Consider the following 18,983-nt stretch of genomic DNA (forward strand, 5'->3'; position numbering starts at 1 on the left):
AAAGTATATTTCATCTGGCAGGTGCGAAAAGAAAATAGGTAACTTTTATGAAACTTCCGGCCATTCTGTACATCTTGTGAGATCTTAGTTCCCTGAACAGGAATTGAACCTGGGTCTACGGCAGTGATGGAGAAGGACATGGCAACCCACTCCAGTATTCTTGCCTAGGAAATGCCATGGACAGAGGAGCGTGGTGGGCTACAGTCCATGTGATCACAGAGTCAGAATGAGTGAGAGACTGAGACTACGGCAGTGAAATACCAAGTCCTACCCAGCGGACTGCCAGGGAATTCCCTATGAAACTGGCCTAGTATCTTAGAGGCACTAATTCAATACATGTTTCATTTTAGAATAATATCTTAATGATCTGAAGCTGAATTTCCAATTCAAAAAAGGAACCTAGAAGTCAGCAATATTTATCATTATGTTTCCAGACTACTCAAGGACAAAGTGTACTAGAAAAGTCACTGCAGAGAAAAATAAGTTCCTCTTTTCTTTTCTCATGCTCCACCTTTTAAAATTGTACAACAAACAAATTCTCTTCTTAAGGCACTTAAATTTGATAGAGTGAGGAAGAAAATAGACAACTAAAGCATTGTTTTATAAGGACAAAATTGTGAATATAGCTGATACCTTCTTAAACAACTTTGTAAATTTATATTACACAATATGTTAAAATAACTATGAAATTAAGTTTGAACTGAGCAAACAACTGAATATTTGTTCAGTTGTAACATCAATTATAAAGTCTTGTGCATTTTGGTTTTAGGAATAACTATTACCTTCTAAAAATTTAGGAGGAAGTTATATCTAAGAAGAAAATCAGTGCATGTTGTTATAGTATCCATCCAATCTGGATGATTTAAATTCACTCTTTTTTAATTTTAGAAACAAAGAAAGACAAGAGTCAAATTTGTCTACTTTTAGCTTAATCACAGAAATTACAAAGTTGATCTCTGATTGAAGAGGAGAAAATTTTTACTGCTATTCTTCTGCAGTTATGGAGGAAAAGACTGTTCAACTAGTAACATTTTATCCTGCATCAGGATAAATTTACTGGGCTTAAATGACTCAAAAGAGTTTGTACACAGTCAATAATCTGTCAACTTCTGTCCACATTGCACACCGGGATAAATTTTAAGAAATTCTCTCTCTAAATTAGTATAGCTCTAAGAAATCTATGATCCTAGTTAAAAAATTATCTACAAACACTGAGCATTAGTTAACTTAGTTAACATTAATTAACTTTTCAGAACACATAACTTTTCATACATACTTTCTAGCAGATATGGTGCTAAGGTCCACACTATCTCATAGGACTCAGTCTCATAGGACTGGATCTATATATATAAGAAGAAACATCTAGGATATTAACAAAATACTTATATCAGTACCATGATTGTGGGCTCTCTGATCTGTTCTCACCTATGCAGAAACAGTGCATAGATATAATGAATTCAGATGGTTGCAGAAGGCTATTATCCACCCCATCCTCAATCCATGTTCTGCAAAACAAGTTGCAATCATTTGCCCATTGCCATAGGACTCTTAAGGTAAGGACTATCTCACAGCAGGTATTAAGAAGAATTTTAAATGTCCACAGCAAGGTGTTAAAAAACTGCCCTGGATTTTATGCATATAGTATAACTGCTTTTGTATTTTATGAAAATGACTATTGAGTACTATAAGTGTCTTTGACTGTAGCCATGGCCAAATAGAAAATGGCATTTTAATTTCTCAAAAAAGTATTAGCAGTGGGGCCTTTGAAAAAGTGTAGTGGTATATCTGCACATGTGTATTTTATTTAGGAATATACAGAAAAGAGATAATATAGCAGGCTTGAGACTACCCTTGAGGAAGGCCTGGCAGCAAGTTTGGCCCTTGGCAGGTATCTGGGAATTGGAATGGTCACAGTTTCAGAAACTGAAAAGAAACTTCCCTAAGTGACACGAGTGGCTCACTGCACCTAGATTTACTACAAACAACATGGCTTATGCTGAACATTTGCTTTTGTTGTGGGTATCTCAGATTCTGGTATGTGCCAGATAGAAGATGTATATCTGATCCCAATAAAATCCTTGGGCCTTGAGTTTTTACTGTACTTCCCTGGTAGACAACATTTTATCTGTGTTGCCAAAATTCATTGCTGGAGAAATAAAGTTTGCCTTTTGACCCCTTTGGACAAGGACTCCTGAAAGTTTACGCTGGTTTCCTCTGGACATTACTGTAAATGCCTTCTCCCTTTGCTGATTTCACTTTATAAACTTTCTTGTGAGACACCTTACAATGGAGGTACTTACTACAATGTAAGGTATTCATTCCCTGAGTATCACAATATGCTGAACTTTGTGAATCTTCCTAGTCAATCACCTAACCTGGGGGTCTTGGGGACCCTAGGCACAAAAGGGAATAGTCATTTGGCTGCTAATCAATCATACTTCACTTCATGTGAATGTGGAAGGCCCTTCATGAAAAAACATTAACTGATTCTTTTTGATCATTCTGTGTATACTTAGGTTTATAACTTGATATTTTGTATAGTGTCTTCTTGTACATATTTGGTGGTCATTAAAAATGGAGTAAAATTTCAGGAGCTAAAAATTTCTTTTTAATTACATAAATCAAAAATTCTTGGTTTCCACACAGCTATTACTTGCTTGCCACCTTATTTGCAAATATCATTTTTCAGTACAATGTTAACCTTTGCATTTCTAAGAGTAATGAAGCCAGATAGAGTTGCTGTGGAAACCATTACTGATTCTTGTTATAGAGTATATAGCACTGAGGTATTAAATTTAAAGACTATATACAGAAACTCAGCATATGTATTGCTAGGATGAGGCATAGTCAATGTGGGAATTATAAGAGTTTTCTGTTAACTAGGCATTTCTAAACCTGAATCTTAATACGGTATGAATAATTTGACATTTAAATACCACCTACTCTGTTTTTTATTAAAGGCAAAATATGTGTAGGAGAGAATCTAACAAGCTGATTGATCATCTTTCTGTGCATTGAAAAGTATCAGTTTGAGCTAAAATACTGTAAATAGAGAAAGAATGTAACAATCTAATGCTCAAATGTACACATGTTAATGAACTAATCACTTTATTAAACTTATTTATTTGAACTTTGATAAGTCAATGATACCTATAATCTTTATATTAATAACATGGTTTCAGAAGATATACTCAACATAAAATACTGTTGCATAAAATAACACGTTTTTGAAAAAATCAGAAAAATTCTGAATGAAAAGTATGTTTTTAAATATTTGACTACACTAAAACCATTAAGAAATTTTAAATACAAATATACGATCTGTAAGACCAAAACTGGATTATCAAAGACATGAACAATTAAAAAATTTGAAAACAAGTTAGTCTCCAATTTGACTTGTAGCTGCTAAACAGAGAGACAATAATGCTTTATAATGTGGATGGAGACAACTTCTAGTTTGAATCTGAGTGCCTTAACAGGTGGTTTTAGTGGAAAATGTGAACATGATTTCATATTTACATAATACAGATCCTAGGGATCACTCAATAATAATGTTTTATTTTCATGAATTCTACTTTAGATGAGAAAAGATAATAAGAAATGAAAACAACTCTATATCCATTATGGGGAGAGATAATCTGGCACCTTTAGTTAAAAACAGCAGTATTAAAAAAAAAAAACAGCAGTATACCAAACACCTTATCATATCTAATAAAAAAGAAAAAAGAGTCAGATATTGTGATATAAAATTTTATGTTCCTATTCTTCTAAGATGACCAGGATTTAAACTGTTATAATTTTAGAATATATGCAGATTTAAATTTTACGCTAACATTGGATCCTAAATGTTAAAGTTTGATGTGAACATATTCACAAATAGCCAAAAAAAATTTTACACAGTGTACAATGTTTGACAAATAGAGGCCTATTTACATAGATGAAGATACACTTGTTTTAATGAAAGTAGTTTTCCTAAGTGAATAAAATTTAGTTATGACAATAGCATCCTGTCAGAAAATTTGACTCCTCCTATGAAGTTTCCCTGGAGGCTCCGATGGTAAAAAATCTGCCTGCAATGCAGGAGACCTGGGTTCGATCTCTGGGTTGGGAAGATCCCCTGGAGAAGGGAATGGCTACCCACTCCAATATTCTTGCCTAGAGAATTCCATGGACAAAGGAGCCTGACAGGCTACAGTCCATGGGGTTGCAGAGTCAGACACGACTGAGCCACTTTCACTATGAAGCTAAGGATGTTTAAGCAATATAGTAAAGATTCAGGAACTTTGTAATTAACTATAATTAAATTATTTGGAAATATTACTATAATTTCTGCACTCTTAGTCTTTGTATTAGTAAAATACACTTCTCCCATTCAGTTATTTAAAAGTATTTTAGTATATGGCCGTTGGTCTTTATTTTTTCTTGAGATGTTACATAATTACTTCTCAAATTCTTAAAAAAATAAATCACTGCTTTTTGTCTATTAATTTTTCTTGACTTTTTGTTTGTTAATCTCAAAAGTTCTTTTGACTTTTAGTTTTCTGTTGGGTAAAAGCAATTACAAAGATAAGAAATCGGAAGCCTAGAGATCTACAAGTGTAGCAAGGACAGCAGTAACACGTAATTACCTAAATATTTCATTCTGCCTTTCTGTATTACTTTAGTGTAAATCTTTCAATACCTAGCTTAAATATCTCTAAGAGGTATTCATTTTTCACCTTTGACATAGTTTAAGTATGTGCTCTTTAGTACGTCCCCTAGTTTGTGAACACTGCCACAACGTAGAACTTTCCCTCTTAAAATGCAGTAAAACAGAACTGAAAATCTTGTGATCTCTGTAGACTGCATATACACTATGACATATGGAACAATACTGTGTTGAGATGTGGGTTCTAGGTGACTGGAGAGACTCATTCTATTTGTGTCTTATCCCTAAAGCCTAGCTATACAGTATCCATAATTTAAATTTGAGACTTGGTAAAATAAGATAAATTACATTATGAATAATCAGGGTACCTTTTGAATAGCTGATATTATGAATTTTAAGTTCATGAATAATAAGGGTCAACTTTCATATTAAATATAGAGGATGAATCTGGTTGAGATACAAAGTAACAGATTTTTTTTTCCTATCACTTTTCAGATTCTTTAAGAGTTTGATCAGATTTATTTCTGCTTTGATGTTGTTGTTATTTAGTCACTTAGATATGTCTAACTCTTTGAAACCCCATGGACTGTAGCCCACCAGGCTCCTCTGTCCATGTGATTTCCCAGGAAAGAATACTGGAGTGGGTAGCCATCCCCTTCTCCAGGGGATCTTCCCGGCCCAGGGATTAGAACCAGGGTCTCCAGCACTGCAGGCAGATTCTTTACCATCTAAGCCACCAGGGAAGTTTAGAAAGCCACAACATACAAAACAGTCAATTGAATCACATCTCAAGGTAATGTCATGTCAAGATTGATGTTATGTGATCAAAAGCAAGCAAGCAAACGAACAAAAACTAATAGAGCATACCACATGGAGGAATAAGAAAAAGGAGGAAACTCTTCCTTCCCATGAATTCTGTCATAAATGTATAGAAGGTCTTCCAGGAATTTTTGAAAGTCTAGTTTCTTTTCTTCATGATGAGAAGAATCAGGCTCATCTCTACTTAAACTGACAGCAGTATTTTTAAAAAGGACCAGAGGTATGAGTTAAGAGTCTATGGCTGACTTTAAACAAAATATTCTTGAAAAACAAAATTAGGAATTATAAATGCAAAAGAAGAAAGGTTAGTATAGTTTTTCAAAATGTAAGATACTCCAACTTATATCTACTCATATTCAAGAAAAACTAATGTCATTTCCACATTTGCTAAAGATCAATGGCAATTACAATCATATTAATGTGAAAAACCATTAACATCATTTCTGTGAATTCTCATCTTAAAAGGCTTATCTAGTCTATAATTGGGGCTTCCCAGGTGGATCGAGTGGTAAAGAACCCGCCTGCCACTGCAGGAGACATAAGAGACACAGGTTTGATGCCTGGGTCCAGAAGATCCTCTGGAGAAGGGCATGGCAACCTACTCCAGTATTCTTGCCTGGAGAATTCCATGGGCAAGAGGAGCCTGGAGGGCTACAGTCCATGGGGTCGCAGAGTTGGACACGACTGAAATGATGTAGCACACACATTTTATAATTATTTTCAATTTTGTGTTGTTTGACATAATTTAAACAAGTCTCTCCTAAAAAAGCAAGGGCATATAAAGACAGCCCCTAAAACTTCTCTCCAAGCAGATATCAACATGAAGTAACTAACAATTTTTATTTATTTGAAGAAAGATAGAAGAACTATGGCTATGATCCTGTATTTTACAAGTGATAATAATGATGGAAATTGCTTTATTATTTTGTTAATGTTTGTAAAATTGCCCATTTTTACCTAAAAGACGTCAATGATTCAATATTTACTGTATCTTAAATGAGTGCTAGATATAAGGGCAAAGTCCTTGGATATTTTGATATTTTTCCCAATTTAGGGTAATATCCAGATGATATCAAATAGTTTCAATCTATAACGCTTAAAACTCATGTAGAGAGATAATCAGTAATTAAGGAATAATAAAATGTATTACTTACCTTTCCAGAAACAATTTTTTCATAAATCTGAATTGGTTGGTCTGCAAAGAATGGGGGGTAGCCAGCCGCCATTTCATAGATTAACACTCCTAATGCCCACCAATCCACTGCCTTATTGTAGCCCTAAGATAAACCAACACCAAATGGCAATCATTACTTAATTCACTCAGAGGAGAATGAAGTCAAAGTATTCCAAAATGATCTTCAAGCATATGAAATTTTTAAAAAGGCAGTTGCTGAGCAGTTATTCAGGATAAAATAAAAAAGAAAATATATTATGTCAGATTTGAATTAAACAAAGGGGAGGGTTTCCAGATATTGAAACTGAATATTAAGAAATACTATTAAATCTTCTTCCTAAAATCATTAAGAATATTAGAGACAATAAAATATGCCCTGTTTAATTGGGATAATTTAGTTTTTGTTCAACAATAGGAAGGGAATTGGATGAAATTACCTCTTAAAGCCCAAATTATTGTGTAATATTATGAATCAGATTTTCTAGAGAATACTTAGGAAAGGTCAAAAGTTTTGAAATGAAAGAGTAGATATTGTACTTCATGATAAATGCTTAAGCTGACTTCAAAATATATTGATGGGTTTAGGAAGGCGAATATATTAGGGATAATCCCATCAGATCTTATTAAAACTAAAAGCTTAATGTGGAACCTAATGAATATAAATATTTAAGTAAACTATCCATCCACTGTTTTTGTTTCTCATCTCTAAAAGGTATACAGGAAAGATAACTAATTCATGGAGCTTTATGGGGACTACATCAAGTGAAAGGAAATAATGAATATACAAGTGTGTTATAAACCAAATGTACAATTCTAAGGTTATTCTTAATTGGGTTTTTTTTTTCATGTTAAACTTACTAAAATTAAGATCTAGAAGTATTGATAAGAAAATAAAAAAGATGTTTATATAATATTTGATAATCAGTGTCAATTGGCACAAAAGATCATGGGGGGAAAAAAAACAATACAACTTTATCATGGAGAGAAATGAACTGAATTCTTGCCAGATCTTTTGGTCTATCCACTTAATTACCTTCACCATTCTCTCTATTCCAACTTTTCATTAAAATTTTAGCTTTACAAATAATTTTATTTTCAAATTACTGGTTAAATATAATGATATAGAGATTCTATTTTTCATTTCCTGCTTCTATATGTTTTTAAAGAGAGAGAGACTAGTAAAATAGGGATAACACTTTTGTTTTGCTAATAGGAATGGGCATCAACTATGCTTTTCTTTTAATGCAACTCGCTAATAATATATTTACAATGTTTTTTGCTATAACGAAAGCATATAATGTTAAAATAGATCCTTTTACCAAGTTCTGATTTCTATGTTTTAGATTGTGTGCTAATGTTTATAATAAGTATGCCAGATGCTTTTAATATCCTAGTTAAAGATAATTAAATCAATAAGAAAAACTAAATTATAATAGATAAATGGGCAAAGGACATGAACTAATGACTCATACATACACATAAAGAAATACCAAATGGCCATTAAGCATTAAAAAATCTAACAATCAAAGTCATGAGACTTAAAATAATTTGATATCAGTTACTATCTATCAAATTAATACTGATCTTTTAAAACAAGAATACCCAATGCTGGAGAAAGTGTGGTGAAACAGATACTCCTCAAACACTGCTGAGAAGTGTAAAATGTTACAATCTTTTTGGAAAGTCCTTTGGCAATATGTATTGAAAAACCTTAAAATGTTTATATCCTCTGACCCTGTAATTTCACTTCTAGGAATCTATCCTAAAAATAATTTAAAATATAGAAAAAAGCTTTATGGACAAAGACATTTATCACAGTCATTTACAAAAGAAAAAAAGGAAACAAGTTGAATATTCAACAACAGAAAAGCAATTAAATTACATTTGCAGGCTAATTATTACTCAAGTGAGAAAAGCTGAATACAAAATTGTACAGTCACTGAAACATGCATGTTTCAGGGCATGCACGTTTCATGAAAATGTTTTTTAAAAAGGCTAGCTCTGGGTAGTGAGATTGAAAGTTTTTCAATTCTTTATAGTTTTCTATATTTCCCAAGTTTCAGACAATGAATATCTATTTCTATACACGCGCGCGCGCGCACACACACACACACACACACACACACACACACCTTTCTTCAAGTTTTGGTGCTTACAGTGGCAACACATTATCTGTTAAATGTACTTAAAGTGAAGAAATGTTAGTGGCAATGATATTTAATCATAAAAGATTAAAAGTTATAGATGATTTAAATTATGAAAGATAGTGAAAGGAAAGCTGAAAGAATTAATTCTCTTATTCTAACACTTCTGTAGTATGCCAAGTTTCAATTATTCAGAGGGTAGTTAATCAGTGTATAAATATCAATGCATATATCTTATCCTTTTCTCTCTCCTGGCTTCTGTCTGAGCCATTACTATCAGTTCCTCCTTTCTAGCTTTTACTGCCAAGATATGGAAGTAGAAAGGAAAATGAAAGTTAAACTACCCTTTTAGAAACGATTAAAAACTTCTCTCACCACATTTTCACTGTTTAGAAAAAGTAGAACTGTCTTCAATAAGATTATAACTATTTAATTGCTATAATGTTTGTTTTTTTTTTAATTTATTTTTATTAGTTGGAGGCTAATTACTTTACAATATTGTAGTGGTTTTTGCCATACAATGACATGAATCAGCCATGGATTTACATGTGTTCCCCATCCTGTACCCTCCTTCCACCTCCCTCCCCACCCCGTCACTCTGGGTCATCCCAATGCACCAGCCCTGAGCACTTGTCTCATGTATCCAACCTGGGCTGGCGATCTGTTTCACACTTGATAGTATACTTGTTTCAGTGTTTTTATTTTTAAACTAAAACTTTAAAAAGTAATTCACATACTTTTTTTTCACTTAAGTGGTAAAATTGAAACAACATGTTAGGGGAGTGCAAACTCCTCCTTTCTGTCTCTTCTCAACAAAAATTTGAAGCAATAGACGTTAAAGTTCTCGTTCTAACTACCTAACAAAAGGAAGAATAGACAACTAGTGCATATATATCATCTTTAATTTGCCTCTTGGTGTAACCCAGAGCAAGAACTCTCTGCCCTCCTGTTACTGAGAATAATTATGAAAAGGCTATGCTTCTGGTTTCAAAACATGGATCTAGAGGCCATATTTATTTAAACTAATTCTCTCAGCTCTAGAGTTAAAATCAATAACTTATGAGATTAGTGGCAGACTCTAAATAATTGATTTTTAGTAATTATGCACAAATATTTAAATTCATATTTAGATTAAATAAACATGTAAAATTAGATCATAACTTTTTTTTTAAAAATAAAAGTCCACAGTGATGCATGCCTTATATTTTTACTTCTTACATAATGATACTATAAATATACCTTGCTGAGAATTATTTCTGGAGCCAAATATTCTGGAGTGCCACATAATGTCCAAGTTCTGCCTTTAACTCTTTTGGCAAACCCAAAGTCTGTGACCTATAAAAGACAAAAAGCCTGTAAACATTTGTTATTTCATAATAAATGTATTTACTGTACCTAAGTGGAAAGTTAAAAATCAGGGTTAAAATTAACACCTTGAAAAAAAATTAAGTCAATGTAATTGAGACTAATCCATGAAGGCCACTATTTAGTGAATAAAGATTAAAGCAACACCAATGTGGAAAACCATTCCCTGACTCAAAGAAACAAATGAACCAAAAAGAAGTTTCAATAAAAATGAAGCAGTGCTAGAAGTGGTCCTGAAGTCCAACACTGTCTTCTGCCCTTAATTATACATCAGAAGTTGCAAAAGCATCATTGGGAGAATCCTAATAACTGTGTAAAAAGGAGTGCCCCTGATGCACTGACAGGAGAAACGGAAAGGAAACACTGCCACCAGTCCAGAATTGGTAGCTGGGGCTCCTCTGGTAACTGCACTGTAGAGTTAAAAAGCACAGAGTCTCAGGACAAGCTGATGGGATTTAAATTATGCTCTACCTATGTGACCTTGCAGTATCTTAGTTTCATTAATCTTAAAATGAGAATAACAATAGTATTTACATTCATACTGTTATCAAAATTAAAAGAGGTGACACATGTAAGACACTTAGAACGATGCCTGGCACTAAATGAGTACTCACAAATTTAGCTATTCTTTCTTTATGCGGGAGCCTGTGCACAACCTGTGCACAGTTCACAACTAGAGGAGATATAAACAGGTGCTATCTTTGATGGAACTTTTTGTCTCTGTAATAGCAACAGAACTGTTAGCTCAATTTAAAGTATTAGGAAGAACTGTCTCCCTCAAAGGGAAAAAAAAAATCCAATTTTGGTAGTTGTGGTTAAATATATATAACTTCTTACCTAGTATGTTCTCAAATAAATTACACATAATGTGTTCAAGTCATACCTGGATATAACCTTGGTGGTCAATTAAGAGATTTTCAGGTTTTAGATCTCTGTAGATGAGGTCTAGTGAATGGAGGTACTCGAATGTTAGCACTATCTGAGCTGCATAGAACCGTGCATGGGGTTCACTACAAAGAAACAAAACATTGATTTTTGGTAAAATGGGTTAACATATAGTAACTAGTAGATTACACAAAAAATAACATGAGGTAGAGGCATTTTGGGAGCAAAAAGATACTTTTTTTCTTTTAAACATATGTAAAGAATCTTGTTAGTATCCAAATATTTTAAAATCAATAAATCATCTTCAAATAATGCTTTTATACACTTAGTGAGCAGCATATGCTGAAGAAAAACTTTAACTCTCACATTGTCATTGTAATTTAAATTATTGTTGGCCATATTAGAAGATACTAGGAATGCCTGAAAAGCACCAGTTAGATTGTCTATCAGGGCCATTGCTGTTGTTGATAAGCTCCATATACCTTTCCCATAAATTTCTAGTACTTAAAGAATTTCTACTTTTATCTGCAGATTTAAGCCATTATACCCATGCTGTTACTATTACAAAAGGGATATATGCTCATTATAGAAAAAAAGTCATAAAATATTAATGAAGAATAAAGATACCAATAACCTCATTCAGAAACCAGATTCAATCCTGGTGTTTGAATTTCCAAATCTTTCACTATACATGTTTCTACAAATATCTAAACATAGGTATAATCTGTATATTTACATAAATACACACAATTCTGGATGCATAGATTAGATTAACTGATTTGCTGGTGTTGTTTAGTCACTGTTTAGTCACTCAGTCATGTCCAACTATTTTGCAACTCCATGGACTACAATCCACCAGGCTTCTCTGTCCATGGGGTTTTCCAGGCATGAATACTGGCGTGGGTTGCCATTTCTTCCTCCAGGGGATCTTCCTGACCCGGGGGTTGAACTGATGTGTGTGTGTGTGAAAGTTGCTCAGTCGTGTCCAACTCTTTGCGACCCCATGGATTATATACTCCAGGCCAGAATACTGGAGTGGGTAGCCTTTCCCTTCTCCAGGGGATCTTCCCAACCCAGAGTTCGAATCGGGGTCTCCTGAATTGCAGGCAGATTCTTTACCAACTGAGCTATCAGAGAAGTCTCCTGCATTGGCAGGTGAGTTCTTAACCACCGAGCTGCCAGGGAAGTACAGATTAATTGACAGATTAGGGTAATCTTGATGCCACATTCTAAGTATTATTCCAAAAGGATGTACTGATTTTCTAGTTTGAGTTTCTGGTTCATCTTCATTTGAATTCTGCTAATCTTCCTAGTATATTGCAATGACTTTCAGATTTGTGTCCTCAATGAACAACCTTAACTATGAATAGAATTTCCCTCAAGATGGTTCATATGAGTTTGATTTGGTAGCACCAGAAATAGGAATTCTAAAAAAAAAGATTGTATATGCTGTTCCTTTTGCTTGTCATGTACTACATTTCCAAGGTCCTAGCCTGATACATACCAAGTGCCCAGCAACTATTTGTTAAATGAATGAATGAATGAATGAATATGAGAAGAAAAACTCTTCTGTGGCAATATTTTATAATATCCTTCCATTTCCAGCCCTATCACAACACTGTAACAAGCTACAACACATGTCTTATGACAAGGAATTAGAATACTGTAAAGGAGACTGGAAGACTCACCCTGGTCATTGAAACATTTATCCCTAATTCTGGAAACATTTGACCTAGGAAGTCCCTTCCTATTTTCTTTATATGCCTGTTTGTATAAGATGTACTTTTATCTTATATTTATCATAATAAACATAAGATGCACTCAGCATTTTATATTTATGTCCACATTAATGTTTGATTGGAGGTACACAAACATTACATAGACCTTTAATCAAATTGTTGAATGGTAAGAGCAAAATATTCTATAAGGATAATATAATGCTGTAGCAGCTTTAAGTCTAGACAGCTACTATCTAAGTAGAGAATCATAATGACTTCATTGATTCTGATTAATGCTATGCTCAACAATAATTCAGTCCTGTCTCAAAGTTTCTAAGGCTGGAGTTAACAACCTTTCAAGTGTATAAATAATGTGTGAAAGGTTAGAAAGATAGTGTCTCTTTGTGAATTATGCCAACCACTTGCTTTCCTCTTAGTATCAAGTATTAAAGAAAGAAGAGTGTGGGGAGTTGCAAAGAAAGGAAGTAGTCACAGAAAATGGATAAAATATTTTTTGAAGACAGGCTTAGGTATGGTAATTCAGTGTTAAACTTTAAATTATCATAGGGCAATTGTGGAATGCCTGGACAAGGAGCGTAAGACAGGACAACAGGGAATTAAAACAAAAATCATTAAATAGAAGTTACTCTGCATTAGCTCAGTGCTGGACACATACTGGATGCCCTATACATTAGGTTAACAAGTGAATTGCAGTTTAGGCCTTAGGAAACTAAAATAACTCTCATATTGGCCTATTATGATGGTAATCTCATGGTAATCTCAATTCATATTTTTATAATATGAATTGAATTATCATCTTCAGTCATCTGAATTCATACTAGTGTTTTAATTATATCAATATATAGTATATTGAGTGAAGTGAAACTTGCTCTTGGTTTTAGCCTAATTCTAAAAGTGATTATTAATGAACAGTAGGAGCTTACAAAGTATTATGCACAGGTAAAGCTAACAGAATCTAAAAACTATTTTAATAACTGTGATCTTATTAGCAATAACTTAATGATAAGTTACTGCTTTTTTAAAAAATTACATACATATGTTTAAAACATACATATGTTTATGTACATTCCTATGTTTGTTACATATTTATACATATAGATATGTATAAGTTACATATGTATGTTTAAAACTCAACATGGCAACATTAGGAGAATAAATTTGTGCAAAACGAACTTTCATAATTTTACCACCATGATACCATGATTATCTTTTCTATATATTTATTAATATATTTCTTACTTGTCTTCATACTTACATAAACCTCTTCCCTCAGAGATATATCACTAATATTTATTCACTAAATACTAGTTTAAATTCAATTAATTTTTACAGTATCTGGAAATTCTTCAAATAATGGGCCCTCATGATCCTACTAATGCTAGAATATTTACACTGCCATGATGGTGTTTTTAGTTAGTGTTTAGATGGTGTTTTAACTTTTAAAACTCAGTAATGTTTGTATAGCTAAAATACTGTTAATTTAAATGAAATAAATTTTTAGCATTGACAAAAGCTTATTTGGTTTAAGACAAACACATAGCATATAAGTACTTGAGAAGCATAAAGTATTAGTTACCTGAACCTTCCAATTCTTCTTAGATGTGAAAACATTTCACCACCAGGAACATATTCCATAACCATGTATAAATTAGAATTATCCTATGAACAAGTAAAAAGAATAAATAGATCAAAACTATGAAACCTAGATTATTTCTCATGAAAATATTTTAAGATGACACCATGTGCAATTAGAAAAAGACAAATTAAAAATCTGATAGATTACTAACATCAGGAAATAGAGAATAAATGGAACATGCTCTAACTTTTCTACACTGGTGCACTGATTTTTTTTTCCTGGTACTCTCGCCACATATTGGTCTGGGATTTTTCTGTTGCTACTCTTATAGGAGATCCTCTACTCTTGAACAATTAAATACTGTGGTAATGACTTAATGCTATAGTGTAAGCAAAAGTTTGAAAATAATTTGAAAAAGAATATTTACATTTGTGCACTAAATAAGGTCAGAGAGATTAATAATTTTGAACATCATTCTAAATACACAGGTCTTCATTTGATTTAATGAATAAAAGAAGACAAAGGAGAAAGGTTAAAGTGTTCCATATTAATCCACTGGTAGAGAGATGCCAAGAATCACCTCAAATAGCTGAAAAGCTGCCAACTTAAAGGATAAATCTTTTGCAACTTTATAAGGTGTTTGAGCAGAGGGCCAAAGACTATTTTGCTTCAAATAAATGAAGAAGCTAGAACACAAATTACAAGTAAAAGAAGACAGTGAGACTGCAGCAGAAAAGGTTCAAGAGGAGAAGCTATGTGGGTGTATCCATTTGTATGAGTGTAAGATGTGCTTAATAAGATGTCACTATGAATTTTAATAAACTGAAATACTTGATCTTATAATACCATTTCATGAAAAATTACACATTATCTTTAACAATTTCCTCAAGAACAATCAAAACCTTTTAAAATGTCAGCTAAGTTCTTAAGAACAACAGGACTTACATAAAATCTAAATATATTATTTTTTTGTTTATCCGTATTTCCAGCTTTATCATATAGATTAGAATCCTATTATAGCTTCATATTTAAAAAAATTTCAAGTTGAAAATATTTTATTTGGATAGAAGTAAAATTTACCTTAAAAGCATATTCCAGTCGAACAAGAAAAGGAAAATTCACTGCCTGTAATATTCTTTTCTCATTCAAAGTATGCTCTATTTGCTTCAGTTTAACAACCTATAATTGAGAGGAAAAGATATATTTAATGTATTTGCACAAAATTTAAAAGTTGCTATAATTTAAAAAATGTATTTATTTTAGTTGGAGACTAATTACAACACTGTGGTGGTTTTTGCCATACATCTACATGAATACAGGTCTGGGACAACTCAGAAGGATGGGATGGGGAGGGAGGGGGGAGGGTGTTTCAGGAAAAGTTGCTATAATTTTAAAAGAAAAAAGTTTTCCATATAATAATGAACTTGCATAAGCAGAATTGCCAATTTAGATACAGATAATAACAACTACCAATGAGACTTATCAGATTCAAATGAAATACCTAACAGAGGTTTAAAATTTAGTCTTCAGAATGTCAAATACTATTTTCAGTCAAGAAGCAAGAGCTATGAAGAAAGAGGTTCATAATAAATTACCTAAAAAGTTAATATTTGACAATACTTGGGTCTTAATGACTTATTGGCCAATAAAAGAAGTGGCACAAATAGCTGTAATAAGTAGGTATTGATTTTAAATCTTGAGAAGATAAGCAAGAAAATTAAAGATTAAGGAAAAGTCAATGATTTTTAAAAAGTGGGTAAAAATGAACAATCTGTTAATATCATTATATCTGAATAAATACAAAAACAAATTCTAAAACTTCGATTTGCACAGCCACAAAACATTGAAAAAAATGACTGTCTTTGTAACAAATAGGTCATTTAGGATTGATCAATTGATCAATTCTACTGGATAGTCTACTCAATCAGGTACATAGCAGGGAAAGCAACTTATCATGACCTCATGAAGACTGTAATTTTATAACACAAGAGGTTCTATTCTGAATTTAAGAAAAAAGGTGACTTTAGGGAAACATAAATTGTCTTGTATATGTATAAGTCATTAGGCAGTGGCATTTTTTTCTTGATAGAGGCTTATTTTCAGTGTGGGGTAGTGACAGAACTCAAGAAGTTAAACATTAATAAGAAAGGTAATTAAAGGGCTTCCCTGGTGGTCCAGTGGTTAAGAATCTGCCTTGCAATGCAGGAGACACACTATGATCCCTGGTCCAGGAAGATTGCACATGCCTCGGAGCAACTAATCACATGCACCACAACTCTAGAGCCTGTGTTCCAAAATGAGAAGTCACTGCAATGGGAAGCCCATGCATCACAACTAGACAGTAGGCCCCAAATACTACAACTAGAGAAAGCCTGAGTGCAGCAACAAAGACCCAGCACAGCCAAAAATAAAAAATTCTTTAAAATCTTTGTATAAAAAAAAGGTAATCAAAAAAAAAAAAAGGTAATCAAAGACACTGTCCATTATTAGGATATAAAATTACAGTATAAAAATAATGCTGAGTAAAGAATAATTGACTGAGAGTCAGAAGACCTGTGTTTTAATCTAGACCTTCTATTCAACAAGCTTTGTGATGCTGGAGATATTGCAACTTGCTGGTTTTTTCTATCTGAAAACATGAAGTGGCTGAATCACTATTAGTCCATACTTATTACAATAAATTATATAACATTAGCTGGAGAACTATCATTGCTTTGTGTTTACTTTTTATTCATAGACTGCTTTTATTTTTTTTTAAAGCAGTTTCAGGTTTACAGCAGAATCAAACACAAAGTACAAGATTTCCCATGTATCTTTTGCCCCCACACATGCCTAGCGTCCCCTATTATCAACATTCTTCACCAGAGAGGACATTTGCTACAATCAATGAACCTATACTGACCCATTATTATCCTCATTAATTTGATCAGGGTTCACTCTTGGTGTTGTGCATTCTATGGGTTTTAAAAAATGTGTTATGACATGTAACCACCATTATAATATACAAAGTAGTTTCTCTGGTTTTGATATCAGGGTGATGCTGGCCTCATTCAAAGAAGTCACAAGCATTCCCTCCTCTGCAATTTTTTGGAATAGTGTGAGAAGGATGGATGAAAACTCTTATTTAAATATTTGGTAGAATTCATCTGTGAAGACATCTGGTCCTGAATTTTTGTTTGTTGGAAGTTGGTTGTTTTTTTTTTTTTTTTTTTTACTGATTCATTACTGGTAATTGGTATGTTCATATTTTCTATTTCTTCCTATTTCAAGCTTGAGAGAGTGTACTTTTCTAGGAAATATCCATTTCTTCTAGTTTGTCCATTTTATTAGCATAGTAATCTCTTGTGATACTATGTATTTCTGTGGTGTCAGTTGTAACTTCTTTTTCATTTCTGATTTTATTTGAGTCCTCTCTCTTTTTTACTTGATGAGTCTGGTTAAAGGTTCTTATTAATTTTGTTTTTCTTTTAAAGAACCAGCTCTTGGTTTCAGTAATCTTTTCTACTATGTTTGTTTTTTTTAGTCTCTATTTCATTTATTTCTGTTCTGATCTTTATGATTTCTTTCCTTCTTCTAAGTTTGGGATTTGTTTATTTTTCTTTTTCTGGTTCCTTTAGGTGTAAGATTAGGTTGTCTGAAATTTTTTTCTTGTTTCCTGAGGCAGGCTTGTATCATTATAAACTTCCTTCTTAGAAATGCTTCTGCTGTGTCCCACAGATTCTGGGTCATTGTGTTTCATTTTCATTGTTTCCAGGTATTTTCTCATTTCCACTTTGATTTCTTCAGTGACCCAGTGGTTGTTTAGTAGCACCCTGTTTAGCTTCCATGTTGTTTGCACTTTTTTTTGTAGTTGATTTCTCATTTCATATAATTGTAGTCAGAAAAGGTGCTTGATATGATTTCAACATTCTTATACTTATTAATATTTGTTTTGTAGCCTAGCATTAATCTATCCTGGAGAATTTCCATGTGCGCTTGAAAAGAATGTGTATTCTGTTAGTTTGGGGTGAAATTTTTCATATATAGGCATTAAATTCATCCAGTATAATGTATCAGTTCACACCAGTGTTTCTTTACTGATTTTGTCTCAATCCATTGAGTGATATAAGTGAGATATTAAAGTCCCTACTCATTTGTAAGAATAAACAATTTATTTTCCTTCCTTAAAAAAAAAATAAAGTCCCTACTATTAATATGCTATAATCAATTTCTTCCTTTATGTTTGTTAATATTTGCTATATGTATTTGGCTGCTCCTATGGTTGCTCAGTCACTCAGTCATGTCTGACTCCACAACCCCATGGACTGCAGTCCACCAGGCTCCTCTGTCCAAGGGATTTCCCAGGCAAGAATCCTGGAGTTGGTTGCCATTACCTTCTCCACTCCTATGGTAGGTGCATATACATTTATAATTGTCATTACTTCTTGTTGGATTAACCCCCTTTATCATTATGTAATTCCCTCTTTGCCTCTTATTATAGTCATTGTTTTATAGTCTATTTTGTCTTAATATAAATATTCCTATTCCAGCTTTCTTTTCATTTCCATTTGCATGGCATATTTTTTTTTACCACCTCTTCACTTACAGTCTGTGTGTGTCTTTAGATTTTTTTTTTTTTTATACTATCTATAGT

At 32.9% G+C, this 18,983-nt stretch overlaps 1 protein-coding gene across 11 annotated transcripts in view; it reads right to left on the minus strand.

Annotated features, from left to right (window-relative positions):
• The window catches only part of PRKACB (protein kinase cAMP-activated catalytic subunit beta), a 152,377-nt gene that overhangs the window by 19,521 nt on the left and 113,873 nt on the right, over positions 1-18,983 (minus strand). For all 11 annotated transcript variants that reach the window (XM_070467829.1, XM_070467826.1, XM_020891275.2 and 8 more), the window contains 5 exons: positions 15,431-15,529; positions 14,351-14,433; positions 11,034-11,160; positions 10,025-10,120; positions 6,622-6,744 (listed from right to left, as the gene is read on the minus strand). In XM_070467829.1, the coding sequence (XP_070323930.1) occupies positions 6,622-6,744; positions 10,025-10,120; positions 11,034-11,160; positions 14,351-14,433; positions 15,431-15,529 (528 nt within the window). The remainder of the gene's footprint in view (positions 1-6,621; positions 6,745-10,024; positions 10,121-11,033; positions 11,161-14,350; positions 14,434-15,430; positions 15,530-18,983) is intronic.

Source organism: Odocoileus virginianus, chromosome 5 (genome assembly GCF_023699985.2).
Source record: "Odocoileus virginianus isolate 20LAN1187 ecotype Illinois chromosome 5, Ovbor_1.2, whole genome shotgun sequence".
Classification (NCBI taxonomy): Eukaryota; Metazoa; Chordata; class Mammalia; order Artiodactyla; family Cervidae; genus Odocoileus; species Odocoileus virginianus.